General features: G+C 30.5%; 1 protein-coding gene across 5 annotated transcripts; it reads left to right on the top strand.

Moving 5' to 3' along the window:
• Position 1: 1 nt before the first annotated feature.
• On the top strand, positions 2–25,521 carry LOC134707535 (solute carrier family 53 member 1-like). Of its 5 annotated transcripts, XM_063567383.1 has the most exons (18): positions 2–363; positions 1,631–1,682; positions 4,803–4,826; positions 6,749–6,850; positions 7,470–7,756; positions 8,280–8,381; positions 8,702–8,782; positions 9,744–9,822; positions 10,486–10,673; positions 13,628–13,807; positions 14,580–14,727; positions 15,525–15,719; positions 16,841–16,873; positions 17,940–18,115; positions 19,085–19,221; positions 19,663–19,851; positions 21,179–21,224; positions 24,220–25,521. In XM_063567383.1, exons 1-17 carry the CDS (start codon positions 295–297, stop codon positions 21,186–21,188), a joined length of 2,052 nt encoding a protein of 683 aa, XP_063423453.1. In that variant the 5' UTR covers positions 2–294; the 3' UTR covers positions 21,189–21,224; positions 24,220–25,521. The 5 variants fall into 5 exon arrangements, with proteins under 5 accessions (XP_063423453.1, XP_063423449.1, XP_063423450.1 ...); XM_063567379.1 differs by lacking the exon at positions 21,179–21,224 and having other exon boundaries at positions 24,220–25,518; XM_063567380.1 differs by lacking the exons at positions 4,803–4,826; positions 21,179–21,224 and having other exon boundaries at positions 24,220–25,517.
• Positions 25,522–25,824: the final 303 nt, after the last annotated feature.

Here is a 25,824-nt window from a genome sequence, read left to right as displayed (position 1 = left end):
CGTGACGTTTTCACATTAGGTAAAAATAGAGCAGAGAAGAATGATACATGTTGATGTTCAATAACAAATTCTACGGTCCATTGACTTAAGCATAAAGACCAAACATGATAGATTACTTGACAAATTAATGCAAATTTAGTTTGACAGTTTAAATCGTATGGCAAACATAAAAATTGACATTTAAAGGAAAAAGATTTCATCTCTGTCTACTTTCAATTTCTTACAACAGACAATAACATCCACTGAAAGGTCAAGCATTTATGGTATCCTGTCAGATTTTCAGGGTAAAACAAGATGAAATTTGCTGAACATCTTGGTGCCCATATAACCCCAGAATGGAGGAAGCAATACATACAATATGAGGTAAATAGATATAGACATAAATGTAATGTATATATAGGCACTGGCTACGGTTACATGGAAATGTAACAATAATAAAATAATTATTGTTACATTGAAGACTAATTGCCGGAATGCAGGGCTGGGTAAGGAACCGATTAATTACGAATGTAACAATATATATATATAGTAATTGAGTCTACTATGTCTACGGTTTATTTTTACATAAATGCACTTCAATGTACGCTGGAACTAGTAATATGTATCAAAATAAAACTTGAACAATTTTATTTGGATTTTACAACAATAAAACTTAAAAACTTAAAAGTAATTTTGAATGCAATTAATGTTAACTGTTGCCAACATTCATTCGTTCATCTTTGTTCTTACTTGGCGAAAATAATAAGCAACACAACTAGGGAAGGTTTATAGTTTAAGTTCAATAAATCTACCGTACGTTGAAGTGCAGTAATGTAACAATAACTCAATGTAACCGCAGACACAAATATTATTGTTACATTCGTAATTAATCGTATCCGTACCCCACCCTGTATTCCGGCAATTAGTCTCCAATGTAACAATAATTATTTTATTATTGTTACATTTCCATGTAACCGTAGCCAGTGCCATAATTATAACCCTATAAAACGAAAGGAAATTTACATCATTCGACAGCACCACAGAAAAAAATTAAATAGCATTAATGTTCTAAAATATGCTGTTGTTACTTGATCATGTTGATATGTACATTAAAGTATACACAAAAACTCATCCAAAGACAACGTTATGGACAAGTTGGACCAAGACGTGTTTGACCAATTTGAATACATGTATCTCAGGTCAGTTTAGCAGACAAAAATGTTAAGTTAGTTATATATATATATATTTATAATTTCAAACCTTTTGATGTGTTGCAACCTGAATATGGACATGATGTATGAACCATAGTGTTGTGTTCGCCCATTGTCATTTTGGTCCATTATACATATTTTTCTGAAGGTGACTGTGCCTTTATCTATGGTTTCAATAAAAAAAACATAAGGCTTTACAGGTAACATATTTTTTCTTTATATTAAGTTAATTATCATGTTAATTGATATAAACTTTCTTCTTCAAAATGTAGCAGAGTATGAAAAATCCTGCAGCCAGCTGATAAAAATTAGAATTTTCTTATTATTTTTATCAATAGGTTGAAGTCTCAATTAGTGCAGATCAAAATATATATACCCATATCTAGTATATATATATATGTTATATGTTAATAAATAATTAACATGATGTTTACTTTCAGGCCTTAAAAGATTTAATTTACGAAGCATCAGAGCAGTCTCCATCTACAGAAGGTATACTTTATTTTTATGATAATTATATAAATGTTACAGTGAATTTGTATAATCAGTGATTATGTAGAATCCCTGAAATTTTCAGGGATTATATAGAATCACTGGTTTAAGTTCAGGGATTATATATATATAATCACTGACAATTTCAGGGATTATGTATAGTCACTAGAAAAAATGTCAGGGATTATGCATAATAACTGAAATGAAGAATTAGTTTCATTTATAAAGAAAATAAATAAAATTAAATAATTTATTCTAAAGAATCATATTAAAACATAATTATTCACATACATTGTAAAATGTTCAGCACAATATGTTAAAATGATAACCTGATTAAAATGTTAGGCACAATGTAATAAAATGTCAAGCACAATGTAATAAAATGATAAGCACAATATATTAATATTATAAATTAAAATGTTACGCACTATAAACCATATTTTAAAATGTCAAGCACAATATTTAAAAACAATCATTTATTTTTACAAACTAAATTTTGATGGCACCGACTATTGCACTCTTACCCTGCTTTTTTACATGCACATCTGTTGGTTTCACATCTGTTTTTACCGCAACATCCACATTTAAAAAAACGGGAGAGATCTGTTTGTGCCAAAAATGCGTCCTTTTACGCCACAACTTTTTTCCTCCAATGCTACGTTTGCGCCACCTGTTTTAAAATTACATGGTATCATTTGCGCAAAAAAAACACCAAATGACTTCCCTCTTCCTTTATTCTGACTTGGAACGGGCAGTTTACACGGCAAATGTTTCCTTTTCTGAAACATACTTTCTTCTTACTGCTGCTGCTTGGGTACTTCATAATTTAATGTAGCTTGTAACTTCACTTTATTGTCCAAAAAGACAAACATTGAAGGATGAAAAGCATAAAAAAGTTCATAATAATTCCCTGTGGAATGCTTCTGCTCCATTACTAATACGTCTTGCGGTAGATAGAGTTTCAGCCCATACAGATGGTGGGAGCAAAGCACTGTGTCATCAATGTATGTGGCTAAAACATAATGAGCAAAAGCTTATATTTTCTTCTCTGTTGGCATATCTTGTATCAAATATTCAGCAAAGCAATAAGTTTTCTTCTCTCTCTGTACATGGACTTTCAAGCCATTTCTCACCAGATGCTCATGTCATGGTGAAATATCTCTGATCATATGATACTTTTTACGCCAAAAATAAGAATAAATATTAATCATTAATATTTATGATAGCTATGTGTACAGGTAAATTGGTGCAAATAAGTTCTGATTATTGGCGCAAATGATACATTTGGAAAACAAAATTTGGCGCAAATGATACCCCTAAAACATGTAAAAAACAGTAATTGGCGCAAAAGGACTGCTGCCAAAAAAAACCTGTCCTTCACATATATTGATCAGAAATAAAATTTTCAGTACACACATCTGACAGTACCAAAAAAGGGGAATCAGCAACTCAAACTGGGTTTTTTGTATATGATCCGAGCAGGATACCATGTTTTGTGGCCAAGTGATATCCTTTTTCAGTCTTTTGATGAACAAAAGCCATAATTTTTTTCTCCTTTCCTTTGTCAACATTTGGGATTGGTATCAAAACATTAGAACCAATGTCAGCCTCCTCTAAAATTTTGTTCGATCTGTTGATCATTCGTTCTGTCTGTTTTTTTCTGTACACATAGTTGCATTAGTTCTCTCGGTTTGTATTTCTTGATCATTTGAACACAAAAAGCACAAAACAGATGTCCGGTAACCTCCAAATAACATACACTGACGATTTACAATTTGAACATGAATGTGCATTTGACGCTGGCTCTTGGCAAAAAATACATGTGAGTCGTTTATTTTTTGTTATCAAACAGAGGATCTTCAGATTATTGATAATCCCTGAAATCATATTAGGGAATTTGTAGAATAATTATCAAAATGATCAGTGATTATGACTGTAAAATCACTGGTCATTTTTAGGGAATCTGCATAATCACTAATGAGTTAAGTGATTCTACATAATCCCTGAAAAAACCAGGGATTCTACATAATCACTGATTATACAAATTCACTATAACATATATTTATGTATATAAATTACTTTTTTTTTAGCATACAATCATGTTTAAATTTTATTTACCCCATATTTTGAGATAATTTGTTCCAGAGTCTATTACTATGGAATTTTGTTGAAACAAAATTAGTATTCCAGTTTGAAACAAAGTCTGAATCAACCCTTTATATTAATTTGAAAAATAAAATCTGATCAGATGGTTGGACAACCAATCAACTTTTTACACTGGTGTGCAAATTGTTGTGTTCACTGTAAAACAGACTACACATGTTTTCTGGTAATACACACGTTTGAAAATTTACTCTGCATTTAATAAGCTAAGTTATATATCAGATATTCAGCAAATATCAAGATGTTAAATCTTCTGATGAACTCTGTAGAATTATATTGGATAAACCACAACTAACGGCCAAAATTACTACAGATTGAATTATTTGATAAATTATTTTAAATTGTGTTTAATCAGCTGAATTCATTTATTTGAATTAGTTTTAGTGCATTTTAATACTTTTTTTTCAAATGGTCAGTGTCATTATTGTTCTAGGTAAAATATCTTAGCAGTGGATGTCTTGAGTTATATCTTTTTTGTTTTTTTGGTCCTTGAGATAATTTGGTGACTTATTTGGTATTGAAGGCAGATCTTTGATAGGTTTGTTTATTATTTTCGTGACAAGTCTAGACTTGAGGCACTTGATTTATAGATTATTGTCGGTCATCTCAACCAGATCGATTTTCTCACAATTTTTTTTTTATGTCTTTGAGTTGCTGTCTCTTATCAACATGATCAAGGACTAATTATTTGACATACATATAGTTCATTCTGTGATGAAATGGTTGAGCATATTGCTACCACCATTGACCACCGATTTCTTAATTTGTATTACAATTATAAAAATTTAAGGTTTAACTACATATTATTTTTTTCTTATCATTTGCTAATTGATAAAAAGAAAAATGGATAATTTTTTATAAGTGTTTTCACCAAATATGTAATCAAATGAGCAGAGATTCAATACATTTATACCATGTCATATATATATTATATAGTTTGATATGATTTTCTACAAGCTATAGGTTCGTTATTGTATTCAGGTGAGATTAATTGTCTTTTTACTGATCATATTTTATAAAATTACTGTTGACAGGCTATTATATTTCAACATGGAATTATTTTTATTTATGGAATTTGCATAATTTTTTGTGCTTGATATTTTGAATAAATTCCATGTTTATTTTGTAATTTAATGTTCTGTGCTGTGCACAACACTTTCTATTACAAAAAAGATAGTACATTTTCAATAGATTGTACTGTGTCGTGCACAACACTATCTATACAAAATACATTGTATGGAAAGTGTTATGAAACGCTCAAAACATTATAATACCAAATAAACATGGAATTTATTAAAAATTTCAAGCACAAGAAATCATGCAAATTCCATAATACATGTAATAAAAAATAGTTCCAAGTTCAAATAATAGCCTGTTTGTTAATCATTTATATTTTTTCATTAATATCAATTTGTTTTTAAGTTTGATTAATTTCATGAACTTGTATCAATAATTACTTTCAGCTCGTTTACTATATATACCCTCCACTTCCTATATTTATGATGAAAAAACCAATGATTTGTTGAGGTATTAAATTCTATTTCATCATGTTCATATACAGTTTGATATTTGTAATTGTTGACAAAGCCATATAGCAAAATTTGTGAAAGCCAGTTCCAACCATACAGCTTGGTACAATTTCTATTGTTTTTAAAAAAAAATACAAGATTTTAGACGTTTCTACACTATTTCTATAAAATTGGAAATAAATTTTCTCTTATAGATCAAATCTTAATTCACGTTTAAAAGTGTTAAACACAATTTCCAGTCTTTGTGGATGAAATTTCTTAATATTGAGATGTTTTTAGATCTATTCCATTTTTGGTCGAGCCATCGACTTTAGTCGAAAAAGCGAGACTAAGCGATCCTACATTCTGTCGTGGTCGATGTCAGCGTCCACAAATATTCACTCTGTGGTTAAAGTTTTTGAAATTTCAATAACTTTCTTAAACTATCCTGGATTTCTACCAAACTTGGACAGAAGCTTGTTTGTGACCATAAGATAGTATCCAGAAGTTATTTTTGTAAAAAAATAAATCCATTTTTTCATATTTTACTTCTAAATGGACTTAGTTTTTCTGCCAAGAAATAATACATTCACTCTGTGATTAAAGTTTTTGAAATTTCAATAACTTTCTTATACTTTTTTGGATTTGAACCAAACTTGGACAGAAGCTTGTTTATGATCAAAAGCTAGTATCTAGAAGGAAATTTTGTTTTCTTCCAGTTAACATTTCATTCAGTCTACAGTTAAAGTTTTTAAACATTTATTAGATTCATAAACTAACCAAACTTGGACAGAAGCTTCTTACAATCAAAAGATAGAATCAACAGGAATAATTTATTGATTTATTTCCTCATTTTTGTTGAGCCTGCGATTAACAGAAAGAGTAGGCGAGACACTGGGTTTCCGCAGAACCCTTACAATTTTTTTAATACACAATCATAATCATTTTGTTATTGTGTGTAGTACTAGTATGCTATTTTGACTGCGTTTTGAGCTGTGTGTTTGTTTATTCCACATTGGCTAGAGGTGTATGGGGATGGCTGAGATCTCACAAAACATATAATCCCCCCACATTTTTTGTGCTTGTCCCAAGTCTGTGGTATGTATATTATCACCCCTCTCTGTTGCTAGAGATATAATAATTGAATATAAATGCCAAACCCATTATTTAATGAAAACATATCTACAGCTGTCATGGATTATTTTTTAAGTAAAAATATGAATGCATCTAGTATTGATACGATGCTGATGGAATACTTTATAAATGTCTATACATGAGAAATATGCCATAAATTCATTTTAACTTAGGTACCAACATTAGTTTGGAAATTTGTGACTAGTCGCTAAATATTCAAACACAATTTTCATAAAAAGTTCCTATCTTTTAATTTTTCAGTTGCTGATGCCAGTACTTTACAGAGATACTATGCAAGATTTGATGAAAGATTCTTTCAGTTCTGTGACAAAGAATTGTCTAAAATCAACACTTTCTTTTATGGCAAGTTTTAACAATGCTGTAGAAAATTTGTATAATTCACATTGTCATGATTCAGTTTTATCTAGATGTTTAAAATAACCATTGCCAGTTTTTGATTTTAAACACAATATGACCTTTGTTCATTGCAAAGAGTGGTAAAAATTGGAAAGAAATTTTTCACAGTATTAAAAAGTAAAATCACAAAAATACTGAACTCTGAGGAAAATTCAAAACGGAAAGTCCCTAAAAACATGTCAAATTCAAAAGCTCCTATACATCAAGCGAATGGATAACAACTGTCATATTCCCGACTTTTCTCATGTAGAAAATGGTGGATAAAACCTGGTTTTATTACTAGCTTATCCTCTCTCTTGTATATTATATTATACAGCCATGGACAAACATGCATGAAGCTAAGAGTGAGAGAGTGAGAGAGAGAGAAAATAAAGTGATAAATGAATTAAAAAATTTAAACAAAAGAGAGACAGTAAATAAATTTGCTTATCAAATACTGGTAAAGAGTTTCAATAGAAATATTACAAACATTGTTTATCATTTATTTCATATATATTGGTGTATGCACAAGATTCCTCCAATATCTGTATTATTGAATCTACCTATAATGTTATTTTTTTTACAGAAAAAATATCAGAAGCCAATAGGAAATTTGCCAGTTTACGAGCAGAGCTTGATGCATTTCTGGAACATGCAAATAAACCTCATCATGGTTTACGAAGACGGAAATCAAATGCTGTTTATTCCTTGTTTAAGGATAAAGAAAACAGAGAGACTGCACAGATACACACTAGAAAACTCCATGATCTGAAACTAGCATTCAGTGAATTTTATCTTAGTTTGATCCTTCTACAGAACTATCAGTCTCTGAATTTTACAGGCTTCAGAAAGATCTTAAAGAAACATGATAAGGTAGGTTTTCTGATGCTTACTGAAGTTAACATTCAGTAAATTATACCTTAGTTTAATCCTTCTACAGAACTGTCAGTCTCTAAACTTTACAGGGTTCAGAAAGATCTTAAAGAAACATGATAAAGTAAGTTTTCTATGGCTTACTGATCCAGGGGTTCTAGATTTTTGTAAGAAAATAATGTTCTGTAGTTTCATTCTTTTATTTTGGGATGTGCAAGAAGGGTATTGCTGTCATGTGTTTATTAAAGAAATTACACCTTATAAATTTTCTGGATAATCTTTCATCAGGAACACTAAAATAACATACATTAGAAAGCTAAGGAGGTATCAATACAATGTACTAAAAAGGAAAGGAGTGAAGTTACCAAAAGATCTCCTTCATTTTAAAATTGTTAACAATTGTTCCATAATATTCTGATACCTCATGAAAAGTAGTGAACTACTTGTATTTTATGTTAACATGTCACACTGCCTTTGTTTGGTAATTTCTTTTTGATTATTATAAAGTGAGATTTGTTTATAGATAATGGTAACAACCAGAGGAGTAGAATGGAGACAACAGAATGTAGAAACAGCACCATTTTATACCAACAAGGAAGTAGATCACCTGATTAAAGAGACAGAGGTAAGTAACCACATGTTTTTTCTTACATGTATATCAACTGCAAAACGTTTTGGGAGTAATATATAAGAATCATCTGTAATTTTGGTAGAGCTCCTTAAGTTTAGATGGATTTAAGATAAAACTTTTAACAAAAGAAAAACATTATATGAAGATGTGTACACATGAAGCAAAATTTAATATACTCAAATTGAAAAAAGTGTTGCATGACTTTATAAATAAATGATTGTCATATTGCATGACTTTATAAATAAATGATTGTCATATTGCATTGCATTAATATTAGTTATATATTTTTTTTAAATGGTGAACTACATTTGTAGCAAAGTGTGACCTCTGACTTAGAAGGGGGAAATAGATCAAAAGCTATGAAAAGACTGAGAGTCCCTCCATTAGGAGAAAAGGTAAATTTATTCTTGATTCAGTTTGTCTTACATATATATACATCATGTAATGATGTACATTGTACATACATGATGAACAATAAGAATTGTATTTGAAGAATCTCAACTTCTGTAAACAGGTACACGAAGCTGGAAAACTTTTCTGACATATCACTATGTACCAATGATGATATTTATACTGCCACTGGAGTGGGGTGTATGTGAATTAGATGAAAACCAAACGACACAAAAAAAAATAACACAGTCTTATTATTCTATAAACCCTTTATACACCAACCATGTATGAAAAAAATCATAACAGGATCAAATTTAGTGTTGGATGTAATGTATCTTTTGATTGGCTGATGTTGTTTTGTTTATCAGCTCATAGACATAATTTAGTCATGTAAACGTGACATCATCAACGTTTTTTCATGGTTTACTTCAGTTTAAAATAGAATTTAGAATTAAATTATAACAAAAAACTGTAATATTTTATCTGTCTATTCAAAATAAAACGAGTTATTCAGTGTGCATCACATTGTTGATGTTATTTCTTCATAGTTTAAACATATTTATTTATAGTGGATTGGGTGCGAGTGCTGCCTTGTAGCAGCATTAGCCTACTCTTCTTCATAGACAGAAACAATATTACAATTATTCCTTAAATAGAACATAGAATATCATACAAACTGGGAAAAATATACCATACTCCATATGCATGTACATGAAATTTGAAAGTTCACATTGGAAAAATTGAAATGACCATCACTATACAAAGGGAGATAATTCTAAATATCAATCTAATTTCTGCTATTTTATATAAATTTGGAAAAAAAGAAACACAAGAAAAGAAAAATTGATATGTCATTTGTTTCTTATTTATAATATAATTAGCTTTGTATATTGAAAGGCCTGTTGTGTTTTGGAAAAAAAAGTAATTCCAAGCTTAAAGTAAAATGTTCTTTATTTATGTTTTCAGCAAAACCCAATGACTATGTGTAGAGTTGGTCTGTTTTTCGGAATGTTTATTGTTCTGGTCATTGTTGTGGTAATAACAGGTATGGTATCAGTTATTTCCCGTTACTCTGTCTGTATGTTATCGAATGTTCAATATTTATATTTTGTTTTCAATATAAAGTTTTAGAATTTATAGTTAATTATTACTCATCAGCTCTTACAGGAATAAAATGGTAAAATAAAAAAATAAATGTTTAAACATAACATAAAAACATAATAGAAATCAACAAAAATATTAGGTACTTCAACAGACTTCAAAAACACCTGACTCCTCCAAAAAAGCTATTTAGACAAAAATAGAAAAAACATTATTAATAGAAAAAACAAGATAAGCGTACACAAGATAAATTAAAAACAAAAAAACAGACCAAGAATGTGCATTTCAAAATATTTAATTTGCTGTAAAAATTAAATTAAAAAATGATGTGATATGATTGCCCTTGAGACAATTTTCCAAGAGAATTAATTAAGTCTCTATTAAAGACTAATCATGTTAAAGAATTAACCTGATCTAAGCAACCAATGATCAATCAATCAATCAGAGTTTTGGTTTTCACTGACACACAATGATTTGGATGACAAGTTATACTGCATTGTCCTAAGTACAAACCAATTTTGAAACACAATTGAAAGAAAAATTGAGTTAATAACATTAGAATGCTAACTTCTACCAAAAATACATCAAACTTTGGTTTTATTTTCAGCATTTTTTACCAGTCATTCTGGGAATTGGGAGCCAGCATTGAGAATGTTCCGTGGAATGTTCCTGATTATCATGATGATCTGTTTCCTAGGTATAAATACTTATGGCTGGAGGTCATCAGGGGTCAATCATGTACTGATATTTGAAATTGATCCCCGTCGCCATTTATCACCACATCAGTTGTTAGAGGTACTTTGATAACTTTTATAGAAGTAATAAAATTGAGAATGGAAATGAGGACTCTGTCAAAGAGACAACAACCGAACCGTAGAGCAAACAACAGCTGAAGGCCACCAATGGGTTCTGCAAATTTACTGCACCTATTGTGATAGTTAATGAATCATTAGTATGCCTACATTAGCAACCAGAAAATATGTTTTATTATCAAATAGAAACATTTGATTAATATCAGTTAAAAATTTTTACCTTGTTCAGTTGTTGAGCACTGCTTAAGTGTTTCAATCCCTTCATTTTTCACACACATAAAAACAGGGATTTTTAATACCGGTAGATACTTTTATAATAATTATCTATTAGAAATTTCAAGGCCTGCATTAAAGTTCATGAACCTTCGAAAAACATTCAACAAGTAAATATAAACACTTTTATACATTATTTTACACACAATGGACACAATGGACATAGCAATATTGAGACAAAGAATACCATAAAAGCTATATTTCTAAGCTTTTTTTTTGTTGATGTGTGTGATTAACTGATATACCACAAATACATTTCTTTATTATTGTTGAGCCTTCGACTTTAGTCGAAAAAGCGAGACTAAGCGATCCTACATTCCGTCGGCGTCGGCAGCGGCGGCGTCAACAAATATTCACTCTGTGGTTAAAGTTTTTGAAATTTTAATAACTTTCTTAAACTATCCTGGATTTCTACCAAACTTTGACAGAAGCTTGTTTATGATCATAAGATAGTGTCCAGAAGTAAATTTTGTAAAAATAAAATTCGATTTTTTCCGTATTTTACTATAAATGGACTTAGTTTTTTTTGCGGGGAAACAAAACAATGACTCTGTGGTTAAAGTTTTTAAAATTTTAATAACTTTCTCCAACTATCCTGGGTTTGTACCAAACTTTGACAGAAGCTTGTTTATGATCATAAGATAGTATCCAGAAGTAAATTATGTAAAAATAAAATTCCATTTTTCCGTATTATACTATAAATGGACTTAGTTTTTTCTGCGGGGAAACAAAACATTCACTCTGTGGTTAAAGTTTTTAGAACTTTCTTAAACTATCCTGGGTTTGTACCAAAATTGGACAGAAGCTTGTTTATGATCATAAGATAGTATCCAGAAGTAAATTTTGTAAATAAATAAATCCATTTTTAGCTCACCTGACCTGAAAGGTCAAGTGAGCTTTTCTCATCACTTGGCGTCCGTCGTCCGTTGTCCTGCGTCCTTCGTCCGTCGTCCGTTGTCCGTCGTCCGTAAACTTTTACAAAAATCTTCTCCTCTGAAACTACTGGGCCAAATTTAACCAAACTTGGCCACAATCATCCTTGGGGTATCTAATTTAAAAAATGTGTCCGGTGACCTGGCCATCCAACCAAGATGGCCGCCATGGCTAAAAATAGAACACAGGGGTAAAATGTATATTTTGGCTTATATCTTTGAAACCATAACATTTAGAGCAAATCTGACATGGGGTAAAATTGTTAATCAGGTCAAGATCTATCTGCCCTAGAATTTTCAGATGAATCGGACAACCTGTTGTTAGGTTGCTGCCCCTGAATTGGTTATTTTAAGAAAATTTTGCAGTTTTTGGTTATTATCTTGAATACTATTATAGATAGAGATAAACTGTAAACAGCAAAAATGTTCAGCAAAGTAAAACCTACAAATAAGTCAACATGACCAAAATTGTCAGTCAACCCCTTAAGGAGTTATTGCCCTTTATAGTCAATTTTTAACAAATTTTCGTCAGTTTTTGTAACTTGTACAAAAATCTTCTTCTCTGAAACTACATGGCCAAATTAAATCAAACTTGGCGATAATTATCATTGTGGTATATAGTTTGAAAATTGTGTCAGATGACACCGCCTACCAAACAAAATGGCCGCCATGGCTAAACTTAGAACAAAGTGGTAAAACGCAGTTTTTGATTTATATCTTTAAAACTAAGACATTTAGGGCAAATCTTTTATGATTTGAATGTTCATCAGAATAAGATCTATCCCCTCGCAAATTTTCAGATGAATCTGACTACTAGTTATTGGGTTGCTGCCCTAAAATTGGTAATTTTAAGGAAATTTTGCAGTTTTTGGTTATTATCTTGAATACTATTATAGATAGAGATAAACTGTAAACAGCAATTTTGTTCAGCAAAGTAGGATCTACAAATAAGTCAACATGATAAAAATTGTAAGAGTACTCCTTAAGGAGTTATTGCCCTTTATAGTCAATTTTGAACAACTTTTTGTCATTTTTGTAACTTGTACAAAAATCTTCTTTTCTGAAACTATGGGCCATATTAAACTAAATGTGGCCACAATCATTACTATGGTATCTATTTAAAAAAAGGGTCTAATGACCCCACCTACCAACCAAGATGACCAACATCAGTAACAGGTGAGCGACACAGGCTCTTGAGAGCCTCTAGTTTCTATATTTTACTTTTAAATGGACTTAGTTTTTCTGCGGGGAACCATTACATTCACTCTGTGGTTAAAGTTTTTAAAATTTTAATAACTTTCTTAAACTATCCTGGGTATGTCCCAAACATGGACAGAAGCTAATTTATGATCATTAGATTGTATCCAGAAGTAAAGTTTGTAAAAAAAATACTCAGTTATTTCTGTAATTTACTTTTAAATGGACTTAGATTTTCTTACAATCATAAAATAGTAACAAGAGGAATATTTTTATTGATTTTTTTCCTCATTGTTGTTGAGCCTGCGATTTACAGCAAAAATAGGCGAGACACTGGGTTCTGTGGAACCCTTACAAATTTTTACATATGTGTCATATTTGAAATATAGGATGTTAATATCCTATACATTTATTAATGTAAAGTAACTGATTAAGAACATCTGAAAGTTAATAATGAATACTAAAATGTGTTTGTACATTGTACTATTTTTATATAGAACATTTTCAAATTTTTTAAATGATTATATTTTTTCAGTTAGCAGCAGCATTAGCAGTTGTATGGACATTGTGTTTACTAGGCTATTTATTCAGTAACCATCTAGGATGGCCTCCCTTTATCTTTCCATTGATAATGGCAGGATTCTTGTTTTTGTTTCTGATTAATCCTATACGTATATTTCACCATAGTTCTAGATATTGGTTACTCTCTGTTTTGGTAAGTTTTTTATTCACCTATTGTATTATTGATGACTTAACTTTGACTATTTTAAAGCAGTTTTATAGTAAAATTTCTGACCAGTTTAAAAAACAGTTGACCTTTCAAAATACTGTATTATACAATAAGGTCAGAGTTTTGAATGAACTGCAACAGCTGGCAAAAAAACAATAATATTAAAGTCACAGTTATTAATTTTAGTCCAATTGGTAGAATAAAGAATGGAAATGGGGAATTTGTTAAAGAAAACAACAACCCGACCTATTAGCAGAATACAGCCCAAGGCCACCAATAGATTATGAAAGCAACAAGAACAGCTGTACAAGGAGGCCTGCTTTCACTGTCTCCTATACAATACTGTAAACTATTTCAGCAAAACTGAATGTCACATAATCTCAACCATCATCTATTCCTCTAACCAATGTGGAATAAACCAACACCCAGCAAAATGTACAGTATCATGCAAACAACTGGTTTTAGAAAGAATGTGTTTAATGCAATGCAAAGACCCTATGAGTGAATCAATATTAATTTTAAAAGTGCTATCTCTAATGGCTTGTAACAATTTCCTAAATAATATCAAGTCTGTATAAAAGTTTGGTTAGCTTTTGTTTTGGATGACAACTTTCTTTGCTTGGTATAGAATATTACCATGAAAGATGGGTTGAAAAATACCTAAATATTTTTTAATATGTCTGCATGTTGATTTATATTCTAAAATGATGTCCTTGTAGCGATGATAAAATAAAATAAATTTAACTTTATTTTTCAGTTTCGTATTGTTACTTCACCATTCCATCATGTTGGTTTTGCTGACTTCTGGCTGGCTGACCAGTTAAACAGTTTGGCCATTGTCTTGTTAGATTTTGAATATATGGTATGTTTCTATGCCTTTGAAGTAGAATGGCATGGACCAAATAGTAAGTTTATATTGTTATAATGCATTTCTGTAGAAATAAAAATAAAATGAAAAAATTAACAAAAAATTACAAATGGGAGAAAGTTAGGCATGTTTGAATGGTTTAAATTGGCATTTATTGTAGCATAATAAAATAGTAACAATAAATTGAATTAATTTTAAATTTTGGATGAACTGGTTGACAGATTTCAATAAGAGTTATAACACTATAAAAATAGGAGATAATGGGGTATGATTGCCAATAAGACAACTCTCCATAGGATGTGGATATAGACAACCATTGGTCAACTGTACACCTTAGGCCTAGCATTACAAAGGTTAAGTGTTATTGAAAATTTTTGAAAGACTGTATACTAAAATTTTGAAGATCAACAGAAAGATTTTTGTTAGTAGAAAATCACACATTTGATTTGGAGATGCAAATGAAAAAACACAATGCTCAAAAAGAAATTTAGAAAAGAAGAAGTATTCTTTATTTTGACAGATAAATTGTGACATAATGTAGTTCATTGTTGGGTTTGTGATTAATAAGTTCCATTTAAAATTTGACCTAAATTTTGTAGTATATTCATAAAATTCTAAAAGTGACTTTTGTAACACATTAGGTTATTGATCCTAGAGCCCATTGTTTCTTTTCTTTAGTATTAATTTAAATTCATTAAGACACATATCAAATTTTGTACAGTAATTAAAATGTCCATGTCTGGGAAATGCTAGACCTAAAATATTTCCTAATCACAAAATGTTTTTTTTCTTAAAAAATTAACATTGGTTTGAATTGCTTATTATTCATTGCAGGACCAGAAGTATGTACAATGTCAAAGTTTGGTATCAGATCCATAGTTAGTACTTTACCTGCCTGGTTCAGATTTGCTCAATGTCTGAGACGTTACAGAGACACAAAGATGGCGTTTCCCCATCTTGTTAATGCAGGAAAATATTCTACAACATTCTTTGTTGTACTGTTTTCTGGCCTTTATTCTTCAACTTTGGGTAAGATTATTTTTCAATATGGATAAAAGGAATTAAGGGTAAACATAAATGGGACAACAAACCAACAATACAAATAACAGTAAGACATTTTTTTTTATCTATATCTGATATACAAATAGTTATTTTTTTCGTTCATTTAAAAAATAGAATTGTTTCTTTCAATTCACTTTGTCCTTACTGAAATCTATTCACATTTATATAACCCTAATTTGTTTTAATGATACTTTCTACAAAGATTTTATACTCTGCTTTAACCCTTACATTGCGGTATCCGTTATATGACGGGCATACCCAGACCTCCGTTATTTGGCTCCAATGTATATGGCTTTCCATACTTTTAGAAGTCACCTTTATGATAGCTTTTTTGGAAGTTATGCATGTTCAGTCAACCTGAGGCTATCTATAGTCATGTTTCTAATGTATAAATTACATTTTGAGCACAAATACGGACTTGGAAAATTGAAATCAGATGAAACTCAGCTTTTTGGAAGGGCAGGCTTCTGTGTCTTACTTAGGGAGTTCAGAGGCCTAAAACTTGCAAAAGTAGTGCAAACCCAAAGGCATATAACTACTGATCGTAATTATTATTGAAATACAACTAGGAAATGACTATTTTGGTTTCTGGTCCATATGAAGTAAAAAATTGGGAAATTCTGTATTTTTGGTCCTGATGACATTCTGTAGACTGCTGAACTGAGATCAGATTCACTCCCACCTAACAACTGGTGGGGTCAATTTGTTAACTGGGGTCCACTCTACATGCAGGCTACAGGTGGATAACTTTACCAGCATCCTTGGTCTTCAAGGTCAAGATAGAGGACGAAAAATCGTCAAAATTGACGATTTTTGCACCTGATGAACAACTTTCGGGCACATTTTTCTCAGGAACTAGAATACAAGGAATTCTGAAGTTTTGTTACAGGGTTTATATAAGTCAGTTATACTGTTTGATGGGTTTTAGATTATCACTCAACAACTTCCTGTTTACCAAATTGGCAAAATATGTTGGAGGGGGTATCATCAGTGAGCAGTAGCTCACAGTTTTACTTGTTGTAGATATTGTGGAAACAGTCAAAACTATGACTATTCAAGTGATATTATATCAATTACATTTTCTATAGGTTCATCAACTGATTCATACAAATACTATGGAGGTATTATATACATATTTTATCATTGTTACCATGATTGATATTTTTGTTCTAGTTTTTGAATTATTGTTGATTTATTGTTGATTGTTTTTATTTCAAAAAAGAAAGTTATTTTAAATATTTCAACTCTTCAAAATAGAAAGTGATTTTAAATATTTCAACTCTTCAAAATAGAAAGTGATTTTAAATATTTCAACTCTACAAAATAGAAAGTGATCATTGGACTACACTTAATTTAATAAAAAGAAAAAAATTTACAAATTCTTTTATCTTTAAAATTGAGAAAGGAAATGGGGAATGTGTCAAAGCGACAATAACCTGACCATAGAGCAGACAACAGCCGAAGGCCACCAATGGGTCTTCAATGTAGGGAGAATACCCGCACCCGTAGGTGTCCTTCAGCTGGCCCCTAAAAAATATGTACACTAGTACAGTGATAATGGACATCATACAAAACTCCGAAATCTACACAAGAAACTAAAATTAAAAATCATACAAGACTAACAAAGGCCAGAGGCTCCTGACTTAGGACAGGCGCAAAATATCTTTGTCAATTTTTCTATAACATCCCTACTCAATAGTTAATTTATGATCCTTAATTTTCATTTGTGTGAGGTGCTTCCTAGCCTTAAAATTCTTGACAGCATTTAGAAAAGTCTCTTTTTTTTTTTAAATATCCTTCAATATTAATGCATAAAGATAATGCAAGCCAGGTTTAAAAAAATTAATTCTGCCTGATATTGTAGTTAGGTCACTGTTCATGTGTCCAGATAATGAAAATATTACCAAATTTTATTATTAATGTTCTTAAATTTTCCATTGAAATCATGAGAAGAAGCAAAGAAGACAGAATGAGGTGTGAGAGTTTCAATTTAAATTAAGTAATCAAATTCTCTGTTATATTTCACAAAGTCATATGTAAATTAAAGAATTGTTCAAGAACTTATATATATTTTTATTAATTTTCTCAATCATAAACATTTCAACTCATAGCAGCCATTTCACCTTTTTGATGAATTAAATATGAAGTCATCTTTTTGTATCATCTAATATTATAGTTATATTTCAGAGTGGCAGGGCAAAGAATACAAACAGAACCATGCTTTCTTTTACCTATGGATAATAGCAGCAGTAATATCATCTTGTTATACGTTGACGTGGGATCTGAAAATGGATTGGGGTATACTAGATAGAAATGCTGGAGAAAATAAATTTCTTAGAGAAGAAATAGTATATGCATCTAAGGTAGCTGTTTGGTATTGTACTGCAATAGGATATTTTAATTAGAATGTACTAAAAAATAGCAAGCAATATTAAACAAATGTATCATGACATGGTGTGATCATGAGGGGTATTTTGTGAAACAAAGGTAAATCTTTATGTGACACTTGGCAGGAAATATCTTTTCAAGATAATCACTAGCCAGTCAACACTAAGGTTGTGAGTTCAAACCCCACGGGTGCACTTGACTCCAATCTTAATTGACTAGGATTGTCAATTTTCCTATTGAAGGTTGGTGGTTTTCTCGGGGCACTCTGTCTCCCTCCACCAAAAAAAAAATCAAATCAAAAAATCAAATCTTCTCAAGACTAATATTTTTTTCTGCAACATAGCTACATCTGTTTAATTACATCAGTTATCATTATGGATGATTAAGTTAAACATTCTATAACTTCCATTATTCTTTCTCTATCAAAATGTTAGCAAAAACTGTCACACAAATGATAGTGTCTCAATAATGAAGGATTGGAAGTCATATAAAAGGCATATTTTGTAAATACAACAGCAGAGGTTAAAAAGAAACATCTTGTGCATCATTCTAGTGTAATACATGTTTTGCATTTTTATACCAGTTTAGCATATTTTAAAAAATTGAGCTGGGTTATGTATAAACAGGCATAAAAAAACAGATACAACAGCAAAAAAGTTAAAATTGAAATATTTGTGTGCATTCATTTTTGGTAGTTTATCCTGAACTTGCATTGTATGGGCATGACAACTTGAAACCTTAATACACAATTATTTTGATTTGATACCATTGCAAACAAAACATGAAAAATCTTTTGATATTATATCAACAATCTGTGTCAGATTTGTATTCAGTTTTGTTGCCAACTTCTTTTTTTGCTGAATCAGATATGTATTCAAATTTAATTTAGATTAATTCAATTGTCTGGAAATAACTAATTAATTTTATTTTTTTTATTTTTTCAGGGTTATTATTATTTTGCCATAGTTGAAGATTTTGTTTTAAGATTTGTATGGACACTGACTGTATCAGTTGGAGAAAATCCATATTTTGAACATAAAGAAGTCTTAGTTACTCTTTTAGCCTCGTTAGAACTTTTCAGGTAAGTATTCAAGCTTTTATAAATAGATATTAGATATATAAGAATTAAGATGTGCTATGAGTGCCAATGAGACAATTCTCTATCCTAGTCAGAATTTGTAAAAAGTAAACCCATTATAGGTCAAAGTTCAGCATTCAACATGGTGCCTTGGCTCTCACGGAACAGCAAAAAGGTTCTAAAATACTAATGTAAAACAATTCAAACAGGAAAACCAAATCTAATCTAAATAAATATAAAACAAGAACATTTATGGACCACATCAACAAACGGCAACCACTGAACAACATTTAAGCATTACAAATATATTCACAATTAGAAAAATATCTATCCCTCTGAAGTAAGTTACTTTTTGACTTCAATGTATAAAATTCTTTTATGTATACAATGTATATCTATATATAGTTTTTAATTTACTCTAATGTTTTATAATTTGTACTTCAGACGATTTGTGTGGAATTTTTTCCGACTTGAGAATGAACATTTGAACAATTGTGGTCAGTTCCGAGCTGTAAGAGATATATCTATAGCACCCATAGATTCTAATGACCAGAACCAGCTTGAGGAAATGATGGACGATGAAGAAGGAGATTATCCAAGAACGAATGAAAGAAGAAGGTTACTAGGGGCCAAGTAAGTATTATAAATTACAGGTATTATTCGTAGAAAAGTAGTGAAAATATTTTATACAAGCTTAACTTATATCAGTGACTGTGACTACCTCGGAAATAGAGATTAAATTTTAAATCATTTAGGAATATGTATTGTTTTTTGACAATGTATATTTTAATGAAATGGCTATTTTTCATTTCGAGCATTATATGTAAAAAGATTACAACATTCATCATTAATTCATGCTAAAGTCATAGGTCAAAGATCATAGTCCTCTCATAGGATTATTGAAAAAGCTTTTCGGCCTTGTAGACACTCTTATATTTCTTATAATCAAACTTTTATCTGTAGAATTGTATTGTATATAAAGATGTCCATCAAATTCTGAGTATATAACCTTCTGGTTTGTGCATTTTGCTAAACATCCACTCTATGGTTTGTAAGGAGTTGTTCATGTGGGTTACCAGCGCATAGCATTTTAAAGGCTTCTAATGTGGCAATTTCAAACAGCAGGATTTTTTCCCCAGACAAATATAATTTTCAGCTTGTAATATGTGATAAAAGAGACTACTTTATTTTCAATTTTTTAAAAGTATGGAAGATGAAGTTAATGTTAAAAGTTTAAATAAACTCTAGCTGAGAAAAAAATCCATAAAGATTGATTTAAAATTCTGTGTTTAGGGAATTTCTTTAAATAACAAAAAATGACACTACAATTAACTATATTCCCAAATTTCAGTTCTGAAAACTATCAAAAATTCAGAAATAAGTTCATTTATTATTGGGATTGCTAATCAGTGGACAAAAATACCAGATTAATGGGCTTCGAGGAAATGCTTAGTCTTATAACATCTAATTAGTCAAACAGGTTTTGAATACAAGTTATAAGTCAAGTTTCACAAATCCTGTAACATTTTTGGTGGAAAATTCAAAATTTTAGAATTGATGTATTAATTGGAAAACATTCTTTTAGTTCAGTTTTATATAAAGCTTTATATTCTAACAGAAGGAGAATATGTTCTTTTATAATAATATTACTTTCCTGTTCTGTATGTATAAAGTACTCTTCTAGAACTTTTGAAAAAAAACGTTTTCTTGTTGTAAAAAAATTTTGGGTTGGGATGGGAGGAATGAGAAAGGCGGTCTTCAATTCTGCATCATCTTAAACAAATGGGAACAATTTATTAGTTTGCCCATTATTCTCTTACCTTTATTTTTTGGCTCATTTTTCTCTTCTTTTTTTTTTGCCAATTCTTCTATTCTGTAAACTCCAGACAGATATCATATTTATCAGGCATAAGTATATAGATTTTCTTTGTATATTGTATCTATATTTCTACCTCTCTAGAATTTCTTAATGGCTGCTTTGAGTACAGACTAAATATATGTACCTGGTTTGTATATTTATTTCATTTATCTTAGAGCTAGTGGATAAGTTATAATTATTTGGGTGGCAAGTTCAGAACTTTGCATGTTTATTCCATATTACTAAAACCCCTGGTAGTTGATAGAAAATATAATAATAAATGTAGAACAGTTACCGTTTCTCTTTCTCTTTCTCTGACTTATGTTTTTTTTCAATTGTGGAAAATGTTTAGAATTTTTACTCTGACATTTGAACTTGACAGGCTTCTTTTGTAGAGAAGTATGAATACGTTATACCAGTTAATTGGAATAATACTGCAATCACCTTGTTTGTCTTTAACTTTCATGACCTATTTCTTAGCTTTTTAGCTCACCTAGCCCGAAGGTCCAAGTAAGCGTTTCTCATCACTTTGTGTCTGGCGTCATTGTCGTTAATTTTTACAAAAATCTTCTCCTCTGAAACAACTGTAGGGCCAAGTGAGCTTTTCTTTTCACTTGGCATCTGTGTTCCGTCATCCGGCGTCTCTAAACTTTTACAAAAATCTTCTCCTCTGAAACTACTGGGCCAAATTTAACCAAACTTGGCCACAATCATCCTTGGGGTATCTAGTTTTAAAAATGTGTCCGATGACCCTGCCATCCAACCAAGACGGCCACCATGGCTATAAATAGAACCATACCTGCCAACTTTTCAAAATGCCCATGGGGGTTTTGTGTGCAACATGGCTGTCATAGTCCTAAAAAACCTCCAAGGGGCCTTATAATACAGTTTACTATTGTTTTTTGGCTTCTTCAGTCTTTTATAAGCCTCATGTCATTGTAAAATTAATTGTTTTGTTGAAAATTGTGGACAAAATTGCTCATTCAAAATTTCAATTTTGGAGACTCCATGGGGGAAATCCCCCACAAATAGTGACAGTTTGCAGGTATGTAGAACATAGGGGTAAAATGTAGATTTTGGCTTATATCTCTGAAACCAAAGGTTTAAGAGCAAATCTCATTCATTTTAATATGTTCATTAAGTCAAGATCTAACTGACCTGAAATTTTTTGACAAATCAGGCAACCCATTGTTGGGTTCCTGCCCCTGAATTGGTAATTTTGAGAAAAAATTTCAGTTTTTGGTTATTATCTTCAATATTATCTTAGATAAAGATAAACTGTAAACAACAACTATGTATATATAGCAAAGTAAGATCTACAAATAAGTCAATTGACTCCTGAAGGAGTAATTGCTCTTTATAGTAAATTTTAAACAATTTTCGTAAATTTATGTAAACTTTTACAAAATATTTTCCTGTGAAATTACTGAGCCAAGTTTATTATAGATAGAGAAAATTGTAAACAACAAGAACGTTCAGTAAAGTAAGATCTACAAACACATCATAATCACCAAAACCTAATTTTCTCATGAATTCTATTCTCATCTATTATGTATGTCCTTTGTTTAGTATGATCATAGACCAAGGTGAGCAACACAGGCCCTTTAGAGCCTCTAGTTTTGGATCCCTATGAGTCCAATTTCATCTGTGTACCAATCAAAAATAAATCAGTGCAATAGACTTGGGTCTTGTTATCAGAAGAGGTAATATAAGAATTGGTTATAGGCAAGTTATGCACAAGTATCATAAATGTATGGTTGATGCTATAAACTGACCTGCTTTAATTATATGTATCTAAAAACCCAGCCTTTAATTTACCTAGTATGTAAATATAAATATAATTTCAAATGATGGAATGAAGCAATCTAATTGGTTGGTTATAAACGGTATATTGTATATTTATTTCAGGAGGAGATCATCACTTGAAAATCTTATTCAGTAATGATGAAAGATAGTATGACATTCCTTTCACTTTAAAATTTCATACACAATGGCAAAAGTCATAAAATGGACATTTGATAATAAATTAATTTTCATTTCACATTCAAAAAAAGTGATGAGGTCTAAGTGTTGGAGAACAAACTTTTTCTTTCTATGAAAAAAATAAAAAGTTTCTTTTCTTTTTTTTTTTTATTATCTCAGCTCTACTTAAAATGGTTGACTGCAGTTGTATTAAATAGTCAAATTTGAACTGTAATGTACAACATGGCAGATAAGCTTTAAATATTTCAGAATCTGATATTTCATCTTGTTTTTTTGCAGGTAAATGTTGCAATACTGATTTTCTTACTTATTAAATGTCCATTTTTACAAACTATACATATAGCTACACACTGAAATTACTTTTACCCAAATTATTCATTCCCTCCTTGTAAATCATCTCTTTTACTCGCAATTCATCTTTCCTACTTGAATTGCTTTGAAATTCACTATACATTCAAAACATGTCAAAGACCTGACTTTTGATTTGTACCCTCCAAAGAAAGGTCAATCATTGGTCAGCTAACTTAAATTCCTAGCTTTTGACCAGGCATTCAGTTGTTAATGTAGACATTATAGAGCAGCAGACTATAATGACTGAATTATTTGTTTTTAAAATATGAATTCCAACATCAACTCTATTACAGTATACCCTTACATCCTCTTTCCTGTTTCCCCTCGATACACGTCTTTCATTGTACATGTTTTCTAGTAGATTGCTAGAAGTCACTGTATTTGCCTATACAACACATACAAAATAATTTTTTTAAGATAAGGATTGCCTCAGAATTTTTTGGAGGGTTGTTTGTTAATCCATTTTAAATTAAGTCTATTATTAGAATCAGTAATTCATTGTAATATTGTCTTTTTAGAAAATATTTCATCTTTTTTGTATTAATATATATATAATAAAAGTATATAGGCATGCTAAGTTTTATTATTTATTGTATTATTAAATATGTCTTATTGGTATCATTATCAATATAAAGGTAAATTGCTATACACTGTCACAGTGACTAGACATAAGCTTTCCATTAACTCATAAATATATATATACTCATGAAACAAGCTATAAAGGGCCCCAAAATGAATAGTGTAAACTGTAAAACCATTCAAATGGGAAAACATTTTCAAATGTAAAGCCAATTTTTCTTTACTTTCAGATCTAACAAGAAAGAAAAAGGATGGATTGATGAAGATCAACAAACTAAGCTGAAGTCTCTACCAATGAAATTCAAGGGTGTCTGACATGGTACGCCTCAGGGACATTATATAGGAATAGATTTCATTAAAAGTTATCTCCCTTACTAAAGGAACAGTAACACTGCTACATCTGTGTAGACAATGTTTTTAAAGTAAAAACAATTTTTTACTTGATTTAGAACTTAAGCTTTAACCTATATAATTTGTACTTATTTTGTTACCATGATATACTGTTAACCAACTAGTTTAAAGTATTAACAACTTTTACTTGTTCCAAAACTTAAGCTTTAACCTATATAATTTGTACTTATTTTGTTATCATGATAAACTGTAAACCAACTTATTTTTATACGCCCGGGACGGGACGTATTATGGTATACCGTTGTCCGTCCGTCTGTCGTCCACACTTCAGACAATAACTCAAAAACACTTTCACCAATTTCCATGAAACTTAAGTGAATTGTTTATATCTATTGACGAAAGCTCCCTTTCGTTTTTTTTTAATTTCAGATATTAAGTTTGGGATTTATGGGGCTTTATTCATAAAAAAGGGGGGATTTTTAACACTTCGGACAATAACTCAAAAAGGCTTTCACCAATGTCCATGAAACTTTGGTGACTTGTTTATATCTATTGACGTAAGCTCCCTTTTGGTTTTTTTTAATTTCAGATTATAAGTTTTGGATTATGGGGCTTTATTCATTAAAAAGGGGGGATTTTCAACACTTCGGACAATAACTCAAAAAGGCTTTCACCAATGTCAATGAAACTTTAGTGAATTGTTTATATCTATTGACGTAAGCTCCCTTTTGTTTTTTTTTAAATTTCAGATTTTAAGTTTTGGATTTATGGGGCTTTATTCATAAAAAAGGGGGGATTTTTAACACTTCGACTATAACTCAAAAAGGCTTTCACCAATGTCCATGAAACTTTGGTGAATTGTTTATATCTATTGATGTAAGCTCCCTTTTAAATTTTATAAATATCAGATTTTAAGTTTTGGATTTATGGGGCTTTATTCATAAAAGAAAGGGGGATTTTTAACACTTCGGACAATAACTCAAAAAGGCTTTCACCAATGTCCATGAAACTTTGGTGAATTATTTATATCTATTGATGTAACAGATAATACTTAATAAAATCTGATGAAAACATAAAATTTGTAAAATCTTTAGTTCAATTTAAAACATTTAAATTCTTGTAGACAACAAACTTAGTTAAATTTGAGGTAGCCTTAATAGTGCCAATTTTTTTGTGCATTTTTAATTATTAATTGGGTAGGGGGGGGGGGGTATTTGACAGGGCTCACACTATTTCTAGTTGATCATATAAATTCATTAAAAGACAAGTTAAAAGAGCAACTGGCGTATCATGCGCTAAAGTGCAGCCCTTTGTTGTATATACCGGTAGTCCTATTCAGCTGATTTAAAGGAGATTTATATTTGCGATTATCTAATTTTGTTCCTGTATTCATAAGTAAGATCATAATCTTTGCAACTTTTAATATAGATATCATATATGTAGTTGTCTCTTTGTTTCTTATGTCAATATTTTGCTTTAAACAT

Source organism: Mytilus trossulus, chromosome 2, assembly GCF_036588685.1.
Source record: "Mytilus trossulus isolate FHL-02 chromosome 2, PNRI_Mtr1.1.1.hap1, whole genome shotgun sequence".
Taxonomy (NCBI): domain Eukaryota; kingdom Metazoa; phylum Mollusca; class Bivalvia; order Mytilida; family Mytilidae; genus Mytilus; species Mytilus trossulus.
This window is presented reverse-complemented; position numbering and strand designations above follow the sequence as displayed.

Bases quoted from the DNA above. Each gene is read 5' to 3' on its own strand.
- LOC134707535 (XM_063567379.1), top strand. From the start codon at position 295: ATGAAATTTGCTGAACATCTTGGTGCCCATATAACCCCAGAATGGAGG. The intron at 4,827-6,748 runs GTGAGATTAATT...TTAATTTTTCAG, and splicing joins AGGTTCGTTATTGTATTCAG to TTGCTGATGCCAGTACTTTA. The intron at 10,674-13,627 runs GTACTTTGATAA...ATATTTTTTCAG, and splicing joins CACCACATCAGTTGTTAGAG to TTAGCAGCAGCATTAGCAGT.